At 45.6% G+C, this 22,377-nt stretch overlaps 1 protein-coding gene across 1 annotated transcript in view; it reads right to left on the bottom strand.

The window, feature by feature from the left end:
* Positions 1-22,377, bottom strand: part of ZYG11B (zyg-11 family member B, cell cycle regulator) — a 52,787-nt gene that overhangs the window by 5,149 nt on the left and 25,261 nt on the right. The window contains exons 6-13 of the mRNA XM_068238981.1: positions 14,845-14,909; positions 9,694-9,793; positions 8,709-8,759; positions 7,134-7,295; positions 5,732-5,779; positions 4,464-4,661; positions 3,226-3,278; positions 1,090-1,187 (exon numbers count right to left, since the gene is read on the bottom strand). Of these exons, the coding sequence (XP_068095082.1) occupies positions 1,090-1,187; positions 3,226-3,278; positions 4,464-4,661; positions 5,732-5,779; positions 7,134-7,295; positions 8,709-8,759; positions 9,694-9,793; positions 14,845-14,909 (775 nt within the window). The remainder of the gene's footprint in view (positions 1-1,089; positions 1,188-3,225; positions 3,279-4,463; positions 4,662-5,731; positions 5,780-7,133; positions 7,296-8,708; positions 8,760-9,693; positions 9,794-14,844; positions 14,910-22,377) is intronic.

Raw genomic sequence — 22,377 nt, 5'->3', positions numbered from 1 at the left:
TGCAGACAAAAAATATGTGGGACCTGCAGACACATTTACTCCACTGACAGGGTAACGATACCAGGTTCACAACAGGAGTACAGAGTACAAGGTAAATTTTCCTGTGGGTCCACCAATCTGGTATATCTGATCATGTGTGCTAAATGCCCCAATGTTACGTACGTGGGAGAAACTGGACAAACTCTGCGCAAACGTATGAATGGACACCGGCACACTATTAATGATACCAAATCTGGACTCCCAGTTGCTACACACTTTCGGTCCAACGGACACAGCATGGATGATCTTCGTGTCACTGCCCTGAAGGGCGGCTTCAAAATGTCAAATGACCGATTAATAGCAGAAACAAAATGTATAAATTGGTTCAAAGCTGTGCAGAAGGGTTTGAATAAGGACAACAACTTTCTATATTGGTATGAGATTGATGATATATGAACTGTCTCAGCCACTCTAGCTGAGCTTGTGAACTAAGAATTTACGATACCTCTGGGTCATTCCTAAAGACAAGGTCTGTGAGCAATGGAGTAAACAAGGATCCTTATCTTACCCCATTTAGATGGTCTGTTTGTATTAAGGCATCTTAATGACGTATTTATGCTTGAAAAAAATATCCGTTTTCCCTTTTGATGTTGCATGTATATAAGCTGTCTGTACCACCAGCTTGCAAACTAACAGGATGTAAACCTGACGAAGGCTGCAAGGCCGAAAGCTTGTTTATTCTTATTCATTTGTAGTTAGCCAATAAATGGTATCATCCTGATTTAAAACTTCTTGCTTTTATTTGTATATGTTTGCACAGATTTTAAATTTTACAATTTTTGGCCATAGTACCCCTTTAGCTATGTTAAACAGTGATTATCTTGCAAGAATCATTTAGGACAGTAACTGAAAAATGCTTAATTCGCAACATTGCTGCATTCACTAGTTGGTAAATGTATTTTTCACTGCATTATCAGCCTTAGTGAATTGGCATTTGGCAAGATGTTCAGTAAAATCAGCTGTTTTCTGCTTTGCCGGATGCAGTAATGCGTTGCGAATTGAAGCTAATAAAGTAAAGAGACAGTCAAGTATTCGAGAAGAAGTACGTACGGTTTTTGCTGCATACATGTTGCATGGCCCACACGGCCCAAAGCTGCACGCCAGGAGTACCAAAACAGGATAGGAGGGGGAAAAAGGGGTTAAATGACCTAAAACGAAAAGCAGGAGTCAGTATTGGTGGAAACAAAATAAACTAAAAAACAGTTTCAAAGTTCAACTCTCGATAACATGCCAGGGTTTTTAAGAACAGGATGGATCTTTAACAATGCCTGAGCAATATCGATCGGCGGCCACTGTACACACATAATGATCGGCAGCTGAAATTATCGTTATCAGTCATTTCAGACGACGGTACTTATCGCACGTGTGTACGTAGCTTGACAGTATGACGGTGCCGCTGCTGTCCAGGGAGCGCTTTTATAAAAAAGGAGATCCTGTGAATCCCCCCTGAGGAGATAAACTAGAACAAAACCTGTCATTAAGAGATTATTGTAAGCCCCGGGGCCCAGGCCAAGCGTCTTTCTGCAAATGCAAAACACTAGTGTTTGTGTTGAAGCAACACGACTTTTGGCACAACTCCCGGAGCGACCTGAAGGAATGCGATTTGCCACTGCAGAGTACTGTGACGCAGCATCACGTGTGTGAAAGGGGCCTGAGGTATGTGGTTTTTGAGGGTTGTTTTGTTATTCTGTCTCTTACAGCCACAATAACCATGCCACAGATTGTGAGCCCCTCTCAGGACAGTCAGTGACAAAACAATATACTCTGTACAGCGCTGCGGAAGATGTCAGTGCTATTTAAATACTAATGAATAATACCATCACAATGGGAGGCACTAGGGAAGTGGAGTGAGACGCCTTTCCATAGTCAAGCGCCTGTAGGCATGTGCCTACAGTGTCTTATGGTAAATCAGGCCCTGTACTCCACCGTTATCTCTTCTCCTAACCAAGTCTTCACGTACGTAATTAAAGTGAACCTCCGGACTAAAAATCTTCTCAGCAGAACTGAAAAGGCTTGGTATTATGCAGGAGAACAGAGGTGCCAAAAGGATAAAAGAAAGCTAAATGAGCTTAAAAAAACAAATTCTTGGTAAATAGAGGAGGTAGTGGTAAACTTACCTCCTCCAAGTAGACACACAACGACTGTAGTAAAGACAGTCAATATATTTTATTTATGAACTCCAAATATGCAACGCATTTCGCAGGTTTGATCCCACTTCATCAGGCAATAACAACGGAGCAATAGCATATGTGGTCAGTAGAAGAGCCAGGCACCTCTGAAAAGGCTTGGTGTTTCTTTAACAGTTTCACCGCATCAGAACTTTGTTTTTCTTACCAAAGCATAATTTTTAGCTGCATTTTTAGCTAAGCTCCACCCATCAAAGAAAACTGCCCGGGCTTTTTTTCCCTGATGCTGTGCAAAGCATGATGGGATTTCCTATGTTGTTATTCACGTTGCCTAGCAACTGGGAGGGGTGCTCAGCACACAGGACAGTTGGAACTGTGTCTCATGCTCCCTGTCACCTCCTTTCGACCAAAAAGATGTCTGCCATCATGAAATCAAACATTTTTCTGTTCTTTTAAAACAGTGTGGGTAAGAGATTATATAATCTATTTTAATTAACATAACTAATGTAACTTAATGACAGTATGTTTGTTTAGGCTGGAGTTCCTCTTTAAGTATCATCAGATCTGTATTGAATTTGTGACATCTCCCAGGGTCTTAACTAGACTTTATATGACCCCCCTGTAAAAATGATAGCATGGGGCCCCCTTCGTACCCGAACCCCATGGATTGGGAGCCGGTGAATGGCAGCAGGGAGTGTTCTGCTGTGAAACAGCCTCTGGAAGCAGGAAAACATTACACACGCGCCTGTACACGGTTTTCATGCGTGAATGGGGAGGTTTCTATGCTAATTGGCTGCACTTGTGTTAGGGAGAAGGAGGAGGAGGAGCCACCAAAGCCTCTGGGCCCCCCTGCAATGGCAAAGGACGCAGGGGTGATTGCTACGCCCATGCATCTCACTCTTCACAGTCTCTGTATTCCGCATATTAAGTGGCTTGTATTACAGTTCCTCGTCTTGAACTCTTGTCTGAGCTCGTCTACAGTGCTGGATCTCCCAGTTATGAATCACACCTACACCTGTTTATTTAGAATGTTGGCAACGAGTGGCGGCACGATACTCACCTGTATGCCACCATCTCACACTCCGGGGTCGGCCAGTTCAGGATTGATGAATGCTGAAAATAGATTAAAGACAAAACAAACAGGAATCAGTATTCTTTCCTTTAACGTGTACATGAGACGTTGGCAATAGAAGCATCTATACTTACCTGGGACTTCCTCCAGCCTCATGTAGCCGGGCCAGACGTCAGAGGAACAGAGAGCCCCTGGGGGGAGGGCGAGGGAGGAAGCCCCAGGCAAGTATAAATACTTCAATTGCAAACGTCTCAGGTTTTCTTTAAATAGTGATCTTAAAGGGACTCCGAGCAGTGCAGAAACTATGGAAAGATGCATATCATTTTAAAGCTCTCTTTCTGCTCTTTCCAATGATATATAAACCGCCGCCCTACGCCTTTTAGTTTTCGATATTTTCGCGATCGAAATTGCCGCTGCCGCGATTTTAATCGCAAAAATAGAGAAAACTGAAAGGCGTAGGGCGGCGGTTTATGTGTCATCAGAAAGAGGAGAGGAAAAAGTCGCCCTGTGTAATACAATGTAACTATGGAAAGATGGATATCATTTTAAAGCTCTCTTTCTCCTCTTTCCAATGATATATAAACCGCCGCCCTACGCCTTTTAGTTTTCTCTATTTTTGCGATCGAAATCGCGGCAGCGGCAATTTCGATCGCGAAAATATCGAAACTAAAAGGCGTAGGGCGGCGGTTTATATTTCATTGGAAAGAGGAGAAAGAGAGCTTTAAAATGATATCCATCTTTCCATAGTTTCTGCACTGCTCGGAGTCCCTTTAAGCGCATCATTTGTCGTGCTCGATTGCCGGCAGATTTGGTTGGGGGTGTGGGGAAAGAGCAGTGGCAGATCGTCAGCCCGTAACGTATCATCATTCCGAAATCTATTAAAAATCTCTGTGCTGTGTAAGGAAGGATTTGATCGCTCCCTCTACAGCAGGTGATGAGGGGATGGGGAAGGGAGGGGGATGGGTGGTCTTTCCTGATGAAGGGGCGGAGCAGGACTGCTGTACACTCAACAGGTGCTCCAGCAGGGGGGGGGGGGGGAGTGGAGGAGGGGGATGGGATGATGAGGGGACAGGCAGGACTCTACTCTACACTCAGCTGCTCCAGGTTGGGGGGCGGGGGAGGGGGAAGGGCATGGGTAGGACTGTTCTGTACACTCACCAGCTGCTCCATCTTGGGGGGGGGGGGGGGAATAATGAGGGGGCGGAGCAGGACTGCTGTACACTCACCAGCTGCTCCAGCAGGGATTCTCTTAGGGCATCACTCAGGGTCCAGGTCTCCTCTCCCCGGGACACCAGGTGTGCAATGATCCCAGCAGCGAAGTAGCTGACCTCCACCTCCACACTGTGCAGCAACTTGCTGATCTGATCAATGAAGTCTTTCCACATGAGCTCGGCATGCAGCTCCTTCACCTCCGCTATATTGTTCTGCAAGAAAGAGGCGGGACTTGTGAGTCAGGAGATAGAACTGCTGCACTGGATTGGTCCATTTCCATGCAGCAGAAATTTGCATGCATCTGGCATCAAATATTAGCATTTTGTTGACCATAAACAACGACAAGTAATTCTGATCACTAGTTTCTCATTGTACACTATCAATGATTACAAGACCTTATTTGCAAAAATAATAGTAATATACCCTCATGGCATACATATTTAAAAAGCCAAGTTCCTAGGGTAAAAATATGTGTATTTTCTTTTATATTCTGTCTTATATTCTGTCTTTTATTTTGGTACAGAATATGCAAAAATTGTATAGCTTTTGATTCAGTTTGTCACTAAAAAGAATACACAAGACACAGGCCTCAACCCTAAAACACCCTAAAATCTATTTTACCACTTATCATGGTTAAAATGTTACCACATATACACTCCTTGCAAAACAATTTACTACCACCTGGGCATGCTGGATAGATATTAGAGACTCGCTAATTCAGACCAAACCATTCTCTGGACGCACTATAGAAGGACACAGAGGCTAGTCATTGTATACAGAATGTGCCCCTGTGTCCTAATAGGATTTCACAAACCCGCCTTGGGTTCTCTTTAACAATGTTTTACAACTTAATGTTTTACATGTTTGTAATGTTAATTTTATTGTGACTCAGTATAACACATTCCTTTTTAAATGTTACCACATAACGTCTCGTGTAGCTTTGATAAAGGTTTCCCAAGTTTAATCATAATTTTCAAAATGACTCTTTGGTTGGATTGAGTTTTCCCTACCTATTTTTTATGTGACGTGGGTCCAAATGTATTCTACAACTTGTCACGGTTAAAATGACACCACCCGTACCTCATTTAGTACCAAACTGGTGGTGCAATCTCCACAACTACACTGGATATACAGTACTTCCAGTTTGCAGTGAGTGGTTAAGCTGCATAAGATTAACATGATATTTGCATCAACTCAAAACAATCAGCATTGTGTCATTGTCCATGTGTATCAGTGAGCATTTGAGGTATCAGACATTCTAAAGATGTTTTCTCTTTCTTACCAGCAAGCCCAGAACTTTCTGCTGGATGGACGACTCTGATGGGAAAGTCTTAAAGAAAAGAGAAGAAATGACATAAAGCTGTGGGGTTAAAGAGAATCCTAGATTGGGCTGCCAGCTGTACATACAGTACATATAGGGTGGACCATTGATATGGATACACCTTAATATGGTCATTAATATGGATACACCATTTTATATGAATGGTGAAGTTAACAAAACAAAACCACCGCCATTGGTCTGACACTAAAGGTGCGTACACAGGCACTACGGCCGCCAACGACGGGTCCGTCAGACCCTCCCGCTGGGCGGACTTTCAGGCGGCAGTAGCACGTGTGTACGCACTGTCGGCAGACTGATAAGGCTGTTTCTGAGCGATCCGCTGAGTGGATCGTTCAGGAACAGCCTTATCAGTCCGCCGACAGACTGTACACACGCGCTACTGTCGCCTGAAGGTCCGCCCAGCGGGAGGGTCTGACGGACCCGTCGTTGGTGGCCGTAGTGCGTATGTACGCACCTTACCCCACATTGGATAGATCCCTCCAAGACTGTTGGAACAAAAAAATTGATGGTATGGTGTGGTATATGGGGTCCATCCATAGATAAGGTGTATCCATATAAATTGCCCACCCTGTACATTAATGCATATTAAACTTCTGCCTGCCCCCCCCCCCCCCCCAATAAACAGAGAAAGAGAGATAAAGTGACATTTTCTATTGCTTGAAAGGGAACCTAAACTGAGAGGGATATGGATGTTTCCTTTTTAAACAATACCAGTTGCCTGGCAGTCCTGCTGATCTCTTTGGCTGCAGTAGTGGCTGAATCACAGACCTGAAACAAGCATGCAGCTAATCCAGTCTGACTTCAGTCAGAGCACCTGATCTGCATGCTTGTTCAGGGGCTGTGGCTGAAAGTATTAGAGACACAGGATCAGCAGGCGATTCAGGCAACTGGTGTTATTTTAAAAGGAAAAATACATATCCTTCTCAGTTTAGGTTCCCTTGAAATCACAAATTCCCGACCTCACAAAAAATAAGCACAACTCAGCTAAACTGAAACTGGGAGTGTATTGTGTATAAGCTTTTAAGCTCTCCACTCATTTCTTCATTGTCTGCTGTTTGTCACAGCTCTATTCACTGACTTACACATAAATACATATCTGGTCTCACCTCTAAAGACCCGTAAACACGTATGAGGCATGTCAACTGTCGGTGGCCGAGAATCAACCCCTTGGGCTAACCTGCGTTCTGTTGCTATGTGACGGAGGTAGGAGGACTGATGGAGTGGCGCACTACATATGTCACACTGGAAGGAGGGAGGGGGAACCCCCATGCCTATTGTGATGTTTACTGGCCAACCTCAGAGCTGAACGTGGCCCATGCAGGTTTGCTGCGTGACCCTTTACCTCGAGGACCTTCATGAACAGCTCCAGGCCCTGGTTCTCTATGAAGTGGCGGCAGGTGGTTGGAGATTCATCGGTCAGGTTCCACAAGGCACTGAGGGTAAACTTCAAGGTGGTGTCCACCAAACTCTGGCTGGTCTTCTGCCGCACTATCTGCAACAGTTGCTGCACAGCGAAAGGATAGCAAGGGTCAATTCCCATCAAATACCGGGGATATACATCTATAAAAATAGAGGGAGGAAAGAAGAAAGGGGGGGGGGCGGGTGGAGGAGAGACAAGTGGAGGGGGAGGAGAGGGAATAAAGCTCCGTACACCTTAGTCCGCGGTTGTCGAAAAAAAAGCAATCCATGTTAGGGGCAGGCCCGGATTTACCTCACAGGAGTCTACAGGCACAGATGTCCCGGCACCCTAGACTCCGCCCACCAGGAACCTACAAACACCCGCCGAACCGCACCTCAAGTGTGCTGGCTGGCCCAGCTGTCACTTCTCTATTACTTCCCTGGCCCGTCATAGGTACCTACAGGTGACCCTTACTATCAGTTAGCCCAAGGTACCCTCAGTATTAAGTAGCTAAACTTGCCCCCAAGCATTAGGTAGCCAGAAGTATTAGGTAGCTAGAGGAACCTCAGTATAAAGTAGCTAGAGGTGCCCCTCCCCCCAAGTATTAGGTAGCTAGAGGAACCTCAGTATTAAGTAGCTAGAGGTGCCCCTGACTGAATCGAGATCTGGTCAGTAGAATGCTGAGAGCAGGTTAAGTATCCTCGCATTTACCCTCTCATCAGGACTCTGCATAGTGGAGGCGCTGGGGGAGGGGCATGAGCCACCTTTCCACCTTCAGGCGCCTGTAGGCACGTGCCTACAGTGCCTTATGGTAAATCCGCTCCTGGTTAGCGACAAGCGAACAGTGTAGGCGCACATTTGGATATAGCGACACCACGACAATGATCTTTCATTGGATCATTAATGGAAGCCCGATTTTAAGCAGTTTGAATGGACGGATGGTTTGTCACCGCTCAGTAAGAACGACTGACACCATCACTTTCATTTACCGTTGTTTAGGCACTTTTCAGACTGATTGTCAGCTGATCCGTTGTTTGTTGTCTGTTTCCGACAACTGTAGTCTAGCGTGTGTTCAGAGCTTTAAAAGACAACTGTAATGAGAGGGATATGGAGGCCGCCACATTTATTACCTGTTTAACAATACCAGTTGCCTGGCAGCCCTGCTGATCTCTTTGGCTGCCATAGTGTCTGAATCACACCAGAAACATGCATGCAGCTAATCTTGTCAAATCTGACAATAATGTCAGAAATACCTGATCTGCTGCATGCTTGTTCAGGGGCTATGGCTGAATGTATTAGAGGCAGAGGACCAGCAGGGCAGCCAGGCAACTGGTATTACTTAAAATGAAATAAATATGGCAGCCTCCATATCCCTCTCACTTCAGTTGTCCTTTGAAGAAAGGATGAGGGGAGGGAGATAGGAGGGGGGGATAGAAATGATTGGATGTTGAAGGGGAGAGGAAAGGCAGAGAGGCGGGTATACTGGAAGATGGGGTCATTATGCAGTGACATACTTACCCTGACAATGAAGAGTTCTGCCCCCAGCTGGGCTGTCTGCTCCGTTGAAAGCTACAAAAATACCATATAGAGATCAGTCACTTGACCTGGAGAAAAGCACATGTTTTTTTACACACACTGATCTTCTCATGCTAGCCATATGCCAGTGTTCTCCCCAGGCTCTTTTAGCCGGGTGCTCCACCCGGCTAGTTTTGATGAGCACCCGGCTGTCATCGGCTCACTTTCTCCTATGCTGTAAGCAGAATTGCGCACAGAAGCACTGGCCCTGTATTCTCATCTCGCCCCACCCAGCTACTTTTTATGCCACCCGGCTGTAAAAAAAATTCTGGGGAGAACACTGTACGCTGATTCCCACTCCACAAGGCAAAACAATCGATCCCTCACCGATCGGCATCTGATGAGAGAGGGATAGATTCCTACTACACACAGCGCCTAGATTCTCTACAGATTTCAGCAATCATTCAAACATCGATTGAACTGCAGAGCTGCAACTGCTTGTCCTGCCCCAATCAACTGACATTTTCCATCCTGCACCGATTGTTGATTAATTTCAATTGAAATTTTGATTGATCGGACGTGTTGCAGTAGAGTTCTGTCAAATTCTTTCACAAAACTGATAATTAGGGATTTTATTATTCGGATTTCGCGGAATTGAAATTTCTGCACTTACGATCAGAAATCGACATTTCCAACAGGAACTCGGATCTCTGCGTAAATACCGCAGTACTGCAACTTGGTAATTTTAGCCCAATTACAGAACTCGGGAGCAGTGGACCAATCAGAGAAGGCCGAGTCAATTCGGAAGTATTCAGCCAATCAAAGAATACAAAAAAGCAGACAAAAAGACTTCTTGGAAATCGGAAATCCAGAAATCTGCGGAATCGATAATTGGAATTGGACATTTTCCATCCATCCCTACTGATGATGTTTATTTCATCTTGGAGTAACAGGCTGCACACAGACACACAGACGGGTGCATACAGACCTTGGCCGCCAGGATGGAGATAATGGCTACGGCCATCCTCTGCATGTTCTGGTCCTCGTGATTACACAACCACTGCATCACCAGCTTCGCCGCATCGAACCTGCAAAGCCACAGAGACACAGTTCACCGTCACATGGTCATCACATGATCAATACATACCAGCACTGGCTAGAGAAGGGATTCTGAAACCACCAATATGGTTACTGCTGACTACCTGAGACTCTGAAGTCTCTGTGGAGGCAGCTCTGCCTCCATTCTCGTCAATCAGCGCTAATCGCCGCCTCTCCCCCGCCCCTCTCAGTAAAAGAAGACTGAGGGGTGGGGAGAGGTGGCGATCAGTGCCGATTGACGGGAGTAGAGGCAGAGCTACTGGCTAAAGCTCTGCCTCTACTGCAAGCGCTGCGCAAACCTCCCCCCAATGATTTCAGGGGGTTTAATAGTGATATCAGTCGCGGGGATGCAGAGTTTTAGGTAAGGCATTAGTGCTTATCAAGTTACTTAAAGGGAACCTGTACTGAGTAAAATTATTTAAAATAAACACGAGGTAACTTCAAACGAACATTACATAGTTACCTCACCGTCAGTTCCTCTCAGAAGTGCACCATTTTCTTCTGACAATGATCCCTTCCAGTTCTGACAACATGTTGTCAGAACTGAAATATATCAGTTGCTGTCAGTTATTTATCAGTTGCTGTCAGTTGTAGCTGAGAGGACAACTGATGTGCCAAGTAATGTCTATGTTTCCCTATGGCTCAAGTGGGCGATGTTACAGTTTAACAGTGTGCTGACTAGGAAGCTGTTATGGGGTAATGGCCATTTTCAAAATGGAGGACGGAGAATTCCCTTGATCACAGAGGACAAACAGAACGCGGGAAAGGAGAAAGAGATTGAGGAGTAGACTACACAGGGGGTAAGTATGACTTGTGTATGGTTATTTTGACTTTTCATTTTCAATTCAGGTTTTCTTTAAGTAAAAACATGTTTTTTTTGAGACTTCAGAGTCTCTTTAACAGGTGACCTTTAAAGAGAACCTGTACTGAGTAAAAATATTTAAAATAAACACGAGGTAACTTCAAATGAACATTGCATAGTTACCTTGCCATCAGTTCCTCTCAGAAGCTCACCATTTTCTTCTGACCATAACCCCTTCCAGTTCTGACAGTATTTTGTCAGATCTGAAATATATCAGTTGCTGTCAGTTATAGCTGAGAGGAAAACTGATGTACCAGGTAATGTCCATGTTTCCCTATGGCTCAAGTGGGCGATGTTACAGTTTAACTGTGTGCTGACCAGAAAGCTGTTATGGGTAATGGTCATTTTCAAAATGGAGGACGGAAAATTCCCTTGATCACCGTGACCAAACAAAACGCGGGAGAGGAGAAAGACACCGAGGAGTAGACTACACAGGAGGTAAGTATGACTTGTGTATGCTTATTTTGACTTTTAGTGTTCTTTTCAGACTTTTTTTTTTCAGACTTTCTTTAAGAGGAACCCGAGGTGAGACGTATGGAAGTTGCCATATTTATTTCCTTTTAAAAAATGCACATTTCCTGGCTGTCCTGCTGCTCTTTCATGCATCAGTAGTGTCTGAATCGCAATCTGAAACAAGCATGTAGCTAAATCAATCAGATTTCAGTCAGAAACACCTGATCTGTATGCTTGTTCAGGGTCTCTGGCTAAAAGTATTAGAGACAGATGACCAGCAGGACAGCCAGGCAATGTGCATTGTTTAAAAGGAAATAAATATTTTAGTCTCTCATATGTCTCACCTCAGGTTCCCTAAAGAGAAACCATGACCAAGAATTTAACTTCATCAGTAGCTGATACCCATGAGAAATCTATTCCTTTTCACAAACGGATCATCAGGGGGCGCTGTATGGCTGATATTGTGGTGAAACCCCTCCCACAGGAAACTATGAGGACCACGATCCTGGCAGTTTCCGGTCTGTGAACCTCATTGCATTGTGAGAAAAAGCTGTTTACAGCTGTTTCTAACTGCAAAAAAAAGCAAGCAGCATCTCCCTCCACTGACATCACCTGCCAGCAGTCAAAATGTCACCAATGATAAATGTCAGAATGTAAATCAGGGAGAGGAATGATTGTACAATGGTCAAACACTGACTAAATCATTTATACATAATTATTGTAAAAATTAAGCACTTTTTTTTATTACATTATTTTCATTGGAGTTCCTCTTTAAGTCAAGCAAAAGTGAAAACAATAAAAAAAAATACAAACATGTATCTATTGAAATAATGCTGAATAGGACTACTTTGGAATCCCAGTCTCATTTTTGTTTTGAAGAGGCCCTGAAGCTCCCAGCTATAAATGAATCCTTATTTCCTGCACCTGGATGTAAAAGAGCAATCTCAGAACAACATGCAGAGATCAGTATGGAACAATTCAGTGACTGCTAAAGCTCCAGCAGAAAGTGAAAGTAAACCCAATAACTCTTACTAGCACTTTTTTAACCTGTTGCCGACTGCTCCACGCCAATTGGCGTGAGCAGTGCGGCAGCCCCAGGACCGCTTCACGCCCATTGGCGTGAACGGCCTTCTATGGGGCTAGCAGGAGAAGCATCTCCTGCTTGGAAGGCGGAGCGCAGAGCTCCGCCTAGTCTCCCAGCAGCGATCGCCGCTTGGAGACTGTTAGACGGTGAAACCGCTGTCTAATAGGGTAGTACATCGCTGCCTTCTAAGGTAGCGCTGTACTGGGGACAGCCGTGTGACATGACTGTCCCCCTGGGGGACACAGAAGCGATCGGCGGTGATAGGCTGACTGGGGGAGGGAGGAAAAATATTTAAAGAAATACTTTTTTTAATAAAAAAAAATAATAATAAAAATATTTGTATAAAAAAAATAAAATAAAAATAAACATGGGGGGAGCGATCAGACTTCACCAACAGAAAGCTCTGTTGGCGGGGAGAAAGGGGGGGATCACTTGTGTGCTGAGTTGTACGGCCCTGCAGCGAGCCCTTAAAGCTGCAGTGGCCTATTTAATAAAAAATGGCCTGGTCACTAGGGGGGTTTAACACAGCGGTCCTCAAGTGGTTAAAGGACACCCGAGGCGAAAATATACTGATGAAATAAACGATTGTATCTATCTTTCTTCTCCTAAAAATAACTTTATAAGATATTCCACAGTTTTATTTTATGTTTAAATCTACTTTTTAAGTTTTAACTGTGTTCTTGTTTTTGCTCAATGACACATTCATTGGAGTATGCCAGAGCTAAAATCTATGAACTATTGGCCCTTTTTATCTCTTTCCTGCTCTCAGAAGCCATTTTCTGCTAGGAAAGTGTTTTATAGTTGGAATTTCTTATCAGTGAGGGTCACGCTGTAGTCACTTCCTGTCTGGGTCAGGACTGAGTCAGCCACTTATATACCTGATATTTAACTCTTTCGGGCAGAGAAAGAAAAAAAGGAACACAGCATAGTTATTAGTGCACTTGGCACTGTACATACACATGTCTATCTCATTATGTCACTTGTCACCTCGGGTATCCTTTAAAGGGAACCTTAACTGATTGAAAACAAAACATGTCCCGTGTCCGCACCGTGACAAACGAATCCTCCGCAGGTGCAGTGGCAATCGACTGGCCTGTCGCCAAAAATGAAACTAGGCCGCGGAGCGGGACTGGAAGATTGGTTTGTCCTGGTGCAGGCACAGGACATTTTCAGGGGACCAGTAGATGCCCCAGGTATGTTAAACCCTTTTTTTCTTCTAATCAGATAAGGTTCCCTTTAAAGAGAAACCGTAACCAAGAATTGAACTTCATCCCAATCAGTAGCCGATACCCCCTTTCCCGTGAGAAATGTATTCCTTTTCACAAACTGATCATCAGGGGGGTCTGTATGGCTGATATTGTGGTGAAACCCCTCCCACAGTGTGATGTCAGGACCATGGCCCTCCTGACAGTTTCCTGTCTGTGAACCTTGTTGCATTGTGGAAAATAGCTGTTTACAGCTGTTTCCAACTGCCAAAAAAAGCAAGCAGCATCTCCTTCCACTGACATCACCTTCCAGCAGTAAAAATGTCACCATGTGATAAATGTCAGGATGTAAATCAGGGAGAGGAAAGATTTTACAATGGGCAAACACTGACTAATTCATTTATATATAATTACTGTAAAATGAGGCACTTTTTATTACATTATTTTCACTGGAATTCCTCTTTAAAGAGACACTGAAGCGGAAAAAAAAATACGAATATGAATAATTTCTAGAAGATTAGCAGCAAAGAAAATATTCTCATACTTTTATTTTCAGGTATATAGTGTTTTTTCTAACATTGCATTATTCTATAATATGTGCAGATTACACAACACTCAGCATTCAAAATGATTCTTTCAGAGCAGTCTGTGAAGTAATGACCTCTCCTCTAGAAGAGAAAAAGTAAATAGTCCAGGAACAGTTGAGATAATAAAAGTCACATAACAGCCCTCTCCACGACTAACTTAAGGTCCGTACACACGCCGGACTTTAGGCAACGACGGGTCCGTCGTTGCCTCCCGCTGGGTGGGCGTGCCAGCGACAGTCTGGCGTGTGTACGCTCTGTCGTCAGACTGATACGGCTGTTTCTGAGCGATCCGCCGGGCGGATCGCTCAGAAACAGCCGTATCAGTCTGACGACAGAGCGTACACACGCCGGACTGTCGCTGGCACGCCCACCCAGCGGGAGGCAACGACGGACCCGTTGTTGCCTAAAGTCCGGCGTGTGTACGGACCTTTAGTCAGAGAGCTTAATGGCTTGTTTGCATAGAGATAACAACTGGAGTTTCTCAACTCTTCCTGTACTGAAAACAATTACACTGATGTATCTGATCTTAATGTTTTATTTCTTAGCTGTACTGCACATACAAATCATAATATCATAATTTTTTTTTCGCTTCAGTGTCTCTTTAAATTCTTTACTCTGCACCTTTGTACTCCAAACAGACAGAAAACGATCATCCTATCAGCATAAATTCAGCTCACAGAAGCAAAACTTGTTATGCTACTTTTTAGGATTTTTAACTGCAGAAGCCTCATCTGACACAAAAAGCGAAGATAAGGGTACTGTGATTACTGAGGTATCAGACGGCATATTCAGATCTGTGGCTGGTGCTGGTCTTTGCCAGGACTGGCAGTAAATAAAGGTGATGAAATACCTGTTGAATGGGACGTCCTGCAGGATTCTGTCGCTGCACAGGGAGAGGAGGCAGTTCTTCTGCAGCTAAAAACACAAAACAGAATAACTCTCAGTACTGCATACACTTACTGAGCACATTATTAAGAACCTATCGTACATCGACATAGATCTGCCTGCAGTGCAATGCATAGAATCACGCAGATACAGGTCAGGAACCTGAAGCAAGGGGTATATGGAGGCTGCAATATTTATTTCCTGTTACACAATCCCTGTTGCCTGGCTGTCCTGCTGATCTATTTGATTGCAGTAGTGTCAGAATCACACACCGGAAACACGCATGTAGCTAATCCAGTCAGACTTCAGTCAGAAACATCTGACCTGCATGCTTGTTCAGGGTCTATGACTAAAATTATTAAGGTCCTTTTAAACTAAATAATTTGCTGTCAGTGATAACTGAACAGACAACTGATGTGCAAGGTAATGCTCATGTTTCCCTATATCCCAGTTCACATTATATGTGTTTTAACTGAAACTTTTTTCACAATGCACTGTTATAGAAAGTTGACATGCACCAGTTTTCAGTGTATAGTGTAAAAGAGAACTTAGAGGCAGAGGATCAGCAGGGCTGCCAGGCAAATGGTATTGTTTAAGGGCCAGTTTCCACTACACGCAGAATGGATGCAGAAAAACTCACTCCAATGAATTCCTATGGGCCGGTTTACACTAAATGCGATTTTTCTGATGCAGATTTTCCCATAGGCATTCATTGGAGTCAGTTTTTCTGCATCCAATCTGCATCCAATCTGCATGTAGTGGAAAAAGGCCCTTAAAGGAAATAAACATGTCAGCCTCCATATACCTCTCACTTCAGATCCCCTAATGTTCACATCAGACTCCGTAAAGGGCTAAATGTGATTTTTAACCATAGCATTATTATTGGTGCCAAATGAGCTGGTTTAAATAGTATAGTCTAAAGGTATAACATTTTAGTAGGAGGGCTTATTGGCTCTTTGTAGCTCCTCACACACTCCAATGAGTTCTGGGTCACCATGAGCTTGCTGGTTAGTCTGTACCTCTCGGTGTTACAAGCCCTACTCCATAGAGCCACATTAATCCATACCATGCACTGATGAGGATCAACCAATCCGAAACAGTCTGTATGCATGTTGGATTATTGTGGCTCTGCAATATTAAAGGGAATGTCTGAGCAAAATAAAAAGTTCTACTCACCCAGGGCTTCCTCCAGCCCCTGGCAGCCTATGTGTCTCTCGCCGCAGCTCTCATGTCCCGGGGTAACCTCCGTTGCAGATGTCACCATGCCAGGTCAACGTCTTCTGCGCCTGCGTGACCGGAGTGGCCGCACAGCTTGTGATCTTGTTCACATGGCCTAGTGTTTTGATACTCACCTGTGCAGAAAGCTCCCGGCCACTGTAGCGCGACTGCAAGCGGTGCGACCGCGTGCTCCTGAAGGGGCAGATGCTGACCTAGCGAGCTCGGCATCTGCAACGGAGGGGACCCTGGGACACCAGAGCTGCGGCGAGGGACATCTTGGCTACCAGGGGCTGGAGGAAGCTTGTTTTTTAATATTGCTCAGATGTGTCCTTCAACTTCTTGCCGGTTATCCCGAGCTCAGCTCACGGTAACCTGCGCAGAAGGATTTCTCCGGCCCCGCTGCACCGATTTTCAAAAAAAATTTTTTACCGCACGCAGCAAGCACTTTGCTAGCTGCGTGCATATTCCAATCGCCGCCGATCGCCGCTACCCGCCGCGCCGCCCCCCCCCCCCTCCAGACCCCTTGCACAGCCTGGCCAATCAGTGCCAGGCAGTGCAGAGGGGTGGATCGGGATTCCCTGTGACGTCCTGACATCCATGACGTCGGTGACGTCACGGTGACCGGGGAAGCCCAGCAGGAATTCCCGTTCTGAACGGGATGTCCTGCTTACTCTGATTGCTGAAGGCGATCGGAGTGGGTAGGGGGATGCCGCTTGTCAGCGGCTATCATGTAGCGAGCCCTGGGCTCGCTACATGATTTAAAAAATTTTTAAAAAAGTGCTGCGCTGCCCCCTTGCCGTCAGAATTGGAACGGCAAGGGGGTTAAAGAGACTCTGAAGCCTAAAAAAAAAAAAGTTTTTATTTTTGATTCCTCTTAAGAATTAATGTCATGCTAAACTAAGAAGGATATGGATTTTTCCTTTTAAAATAATACAAGTTGCCTGACTCTCCTGCTGATCCTGTGTCTCTAATGCTTTTAGCCACAGCCCCTGAACAAGCATGCAGATCAGGTGCGCTGACTGAAGTCAGACTGGATTAGCTGCATGATTGTTTCAGGTGTGTGATTCAGCCACTACTGCAGCCAAAGAGATCAGCACGACTGCCAGGCAACTGGTATTGTTTAAAGGGAAGCATCCATATCCCTCTCAGTTTAGGTTCCCTTTAATGATTTTTGGCACCAAACTGATTTGTACCAATAAAATAGGATGCAAATAAACCGCATGTGGAAGTCGCATCAAAATGAAAAATATTTCTAAGTAATAAATCACAGTGCGTTTCCCTTCAGAAAATACATTAAATTTTCAGGACTTTCCAATCAGGAAGCTGAATGACGGAACAGAGAGAGTCAATGTGTAACTTATGCAGCGCTGTGCTGAGAGATATGCCGTCTCTCTGAGAGTTTGTTCTAAATAAAACTATCCGTCAAACAACTCCAATCCGAGCAGCGAGACCGCCAACAGGAATACTCTGCAGCACAGGTGTCACACTATTAAAGAGGCCCTGTAGTGACATATAGTAGAATGTAGTAAATTATTTACGATACCCACTTTTATGGTAATTTTCCTGGTTTCAGCATCAGAAACACTTCCTGTATCTATATATTGCTCTATATTAATATATACTGGCATTTTGCATGGTAGAGTAGGACTCACCAGATTGGGGACACTTTGGCGCAGTTGGTGAGCTTAAAGTGAACATAAAGGCAAAAAAAAAAAAATGAGATGAACTCACCTGGGGCTTCCCTCAGCCCCCTGCAGACGATCGGTGCCCTCGCAGTTTCGGTCCGATGCTTCTGGACCCGCCGGCGACGACTTCCGGTTTCGCCGTCAGCGGCCGACAGGCACGGGAACACGAGTGATTCTTCGCGTTCCCAGCCTGTATATCGCCCCCTATGCTGCTATTGCGACCTCCTGGCCGCAATAGCAGCATAGGGGGCGATATACAGGCTGGGAACGCAAACAATCACTCGCGTTCCCATGCCTGTCGGCCGGTGACGGCGAAACCGGAAGTTAAAGCGTAACCAAGAGCCCCTGTCACTGCTTTCCTGTTGTGTGCTGCAGCCCCTCTGTAATATCTTATGGAGTTTGGGGATCTCCAGCAGAGGCGTAGCTAGGATTTTCAGCGCCCGGGGGCAAAGACTATTAATGCGCCCCCCCAAAGTCAAGGTTGCGCGCGCCGCGCCAAAAAGGGGCGTGGTCACATAATAAATGTGGGCGTGGTTATGGGTGGAGCCAAATGTATATGGAGGTTAGCAGGCTCACGCTCACCCACCCTCCCTCAGTATGTACCTTCCAGCATGTTCCAAGACAAATTCAGCAATCATGAGGCCCCCAACATAACCAACTCAGCAATCATGAGGCCCCCAACAAGACAAATTTAGCAATCATGAGGCCCCCAACAAGACAAATTCAGCGATCTTGAGGCCCCCAACAAATCATGAGGCCCCCAACAAGACAAATTCAGTAACCATGAGGCCCCCAAAAAGACAAATTCAGCAGTCATGAGTCACATAAATAGACAGCATTTCACATAAATAGGTAGAATGCCCCCTTAATATGGTAGACACCTCTCACCTGGCAGCAGTTCTCCAAAATACACTCAATCTGACGTGGTTCCCCAAAAATAGGTAGCCCCAGGTCTATAGTTGTCCCCAGAATAGGTGGCCAGCAGTATAGATGTCCCCAGAACAGGTAGCCAGGGGTAGAGATGTCCACAGAACAGTTAGCCAGGGGTATATGTGCCCAGTATATGTAGGCAGGGGTATGTGTGCCCAGTATATGTAGCCAGAGGTATATGTGCCCAGTATATGTAGCCAGTGGTATATATGCCCAGTATATGTAGCCAGGAGAATAATATGTGCCCAGTATATATAGTCAGGCGTATATGTGCCCAGTATATGTAGCCAGGGGTATATATGCCCAGTATATGTAGCCAGGGGGTATATATGCCCAGTCCACGTAGCCAGGGGGTATATATGCCCAGTATATGTAGCCAGGGGTATATATGCCCAATATATGTAGGCAGGGGGTATATATGCCCAGTATATATAGGCAGGGGTATATATTCCCAGTATATGTAGCCAGGGGTATATATGCCAAGTATATGTAGCCAGGGGGTATATATGCCCAGTATATGTAGCCAGGGGTATATATGCCCAGTATATGTAGCCAGGGGTATATATGCCCAGTATAAGTAGCCAGGGGGTATATATGCCCAGTCCACGTAGCCAGGGGGTATATATGCCCAGTATATGTAGCCAGGGGTATATATGCCCAGTATATGTAGCCAGGGGGTATATATGCCCAGTCCACATAGCCAGGGGGTATATATGCCCAGTATATGTAGCCAGGGGTATATATGCCCAGTATATGCAGCCAGGGGTATATATGCCCAGTATATGTAGGCAGGGGTATATGTGCCCAGAGTAGGTAGCCAGGGGTATATGTGCCCAGAGTAGGTAGCCAGGGGTATATGTGCCCAGAGTAGGTAGCCAGGGGTATATGTGCCCAGAGTAGGTAGCCAGGGGTATAGGTGCCCAGAGTAGGTAGCCAGGGGTATAGGTGCCCAGAGTAGGTAGCCAGGGGTATAGGTGCCCAGAGTAGGTAGCCAGGGGTATAGGTGCCCAGGGTAGGTAGCCAGGGGTATATGCCCAGTATATGTAGTTAGGGGTATATGTGCCCAATATATGTAGGCAGGGGTATATGTGCCCAGAGTAGGTAGCCAGGGGTATATGTGCCCAGAGTAGGTAGCCAGGGGTATATGCCCAGTATATGTAGTTAGGGGTATATGTGCCCATTATATGTAGGCAGGGGTATATGTGCCCAGAGTAGGTAGCCAGGGTTATATGTGGCCAGAGTAGGTAGCCAGGGGTATATGCCCAGTATATGTAGTTAGGGGTATATGTGCCCAATATATGTAGGCAGGGGTATATATGCCCAGAGTAGGTCGCCAGGGGTATATGTGCCCAGAGTAGGTAGCCAGTAGCCAGGGGTATATGTGCCCAGAGTAGGTAGCCAGAGGTATAGGTGCCCAGAGTAGGTAGCCAGGTGTCCCCCTCCCCAGCAGGAGGGGAGCAGCGCAGAGAAGAGGAAGAGCTGCTCTCTCTCCCTCGCTGTCCCCTCCAATGTCTGTCCGGTGGCTGGCAGCGGCGGGCGGAACTTACCTCCGTCTCGTCGCAGCGCCGGATGGATCTGCCGCTACTCTGGTCTGGTCCAGACCAGAGCAGCGGCTGCGCACCCGAACTTCCGGCCGGTGTTCCGACGCGGCGCTGGAGCGTGACGGAGGTGAGTTCCGCCTGCCGCTGCCAGCCACCGGACAGACATTGGAGGGGACAGCGAGGGAGAGAGAGAGAGCACCTAAAGTGAGGGAAGGAGGGGGGAGATGGCCCCCCTTCCCCACCGTCCGCACAGCTCTCTCTCTTCTCTGTGCTGCTCCCCTCAGCCCCGCAACAAAAAAAAAACCCGAAGCTCAGCTGGGCGCCCTTGGGGACCCGGCGCCCCGGGGCACTTGTCCTACCCCGACCCCCCTAGCTCCGCGCCTGATCTCCAGGCTGCATGCATGCTCTGCATAGAATTGCATAAAATTTGGTTTGTGCTGCTCATCCCTTGGTATTTATTTATAATTTTCCCCTGTGAGCGTGCATAGCCACATCCATCTCTAGCACAGTTAAGCATATAAATGAGTGCGCTGCACATGTTCAGAGAGTTCATTTGGTAGCTAGTGAAAGGTAAGGTGTTTTTAATTTCCTTTTCTCCCATTTAGTTGACTCTTGGGTTTTTGGATTAGTTCCCACTAGACTGCTTATAAAAAACTGGCATTTTTGCCTGGTTAGAGTAGGACTACCAGATTGGGGACACTTTGGCGCAGTTGGTGAGCTTAAGCGCATTAAAGCGTAACCAAGAGCCCCCGTCACTGTTTTCCTGTTGTGTGCTGCAGCCCCTCTGTATTTCTATATTAATATATAGACCCGCCCTCCCAGTGATGCTTAGCCTAGGTTGTTTAGCTATGCGGAATTCTCCTCCCACAGCATTCTGGTAGACCAGGTATTATTTCTACTGGCTACAGAACTCTCAGTAAAAAAACATTCCGTACAGATCACCCGGCAGGACTAAAGTTGTCAGCACCTGTGATAAATTTCAGAACGTAAATCATGGCGAGGAAAGATTTCACAATGGGCAAACACTGACTAAATAAACTATAAATGATTATTGTAAAACAAAATAGCAATTTTATTCATTATGGTATTTTCCTGCAATCATGGGTCTTTGCCATGTTTTAATTTTAGCAATGTGTCATTTACACGACCCTGCAAATTATGAAGCCCCTGTGCATTACTAACATTTACAGGGAGTGCAGAATTATTAGGCAAATGAGTATTTTGACCACATCATCCTCTTTATGCATGTTGTCTTACTCCAAGCTGTATAGGCTCGAAAGCCTACTACCAATTAAGCATATTAGGTGATGTGCATCTCTGTAATGAGAAGGGGTGTGGTCTAAAGACATCAACACCCTATATCAGGTGTGCATAATTATTAGGCAACTTCCTTTCCTTTGGCAAAATGGGTCAAAAGAAGGACTTGACAGGCTCAGAAAAGTCAAAAATACTGAGATATCTTGCAGAGGGATGCAGCACTCTTAAAATGGCAAAGCTTCTGAAGCGTGATCATCGAACAATCAAGCGTTTCATTCAAAATAGTCAACAGGGTCGTAAGAAGCGTGTGGAAAAACCAAGGCGCAAAATAACTGCCCATGATGAACTGAGAAAAGTCAAGCAAGCAGCTGCCAAGATGCCACTTGCCACCAGTTTGGCCATATTTCAGAGCTGCAACATCACTGGAGTGCCCAAAAGCACAAGGTGTGCAATACTCAGAGACATGGCCAAGGTAAGAAAGGCTGAAAGACGACCACCACTGAACAAGACACACAAGCTGAAACGTCAAGACTGGGCCAAGAAATATCTCAAGACTGATTTTTCTAAGGTTTTATGGACTGACGAAATGAGAGTGAGTCTTGATGGGCCAGATGAATGGGCTCGTGGCTGGATTGGTAAAGGGCAGAGAGCTCCAGTCCGACTCAGACGCCAGCAAGGTGGAGGTGGAGTACTGGTTTGGGCTGGTATCATCAAAGATGAGCTTGTGGGGCCTTTTCGGGTTGAGGATGGAGACAAGCTCAACTCCCAGTCCTACTGCCAGTTTCTGGAAGACACCTTCTTCAAGCAGTGGTACAGGAAGAAGTCTGCATCCTTTAAGAAAAACATGATTTTCATGCAGGACAATGC

This window comes from Hyperolius riggenbachi, chromosome 6 (assembly GCF_040937935.1).
Source record: "Hyperolius riggenbachi isolate aHypRig1 chromosome 6, aHypRig1.pri, whole genome shotgun sequence".
Lineage (NCBI taxonomy): Eukaryota > Metazoa > Chordata > Amphibia > Anura > Hyperoliidae > Hyperolius > Hyperolius riggenbachi.
The sequence above is the reverse complement of the archived record's forward strand: the minus strand, read 5'-3'. Positions and strand labels throughout refer to the sequence as shown.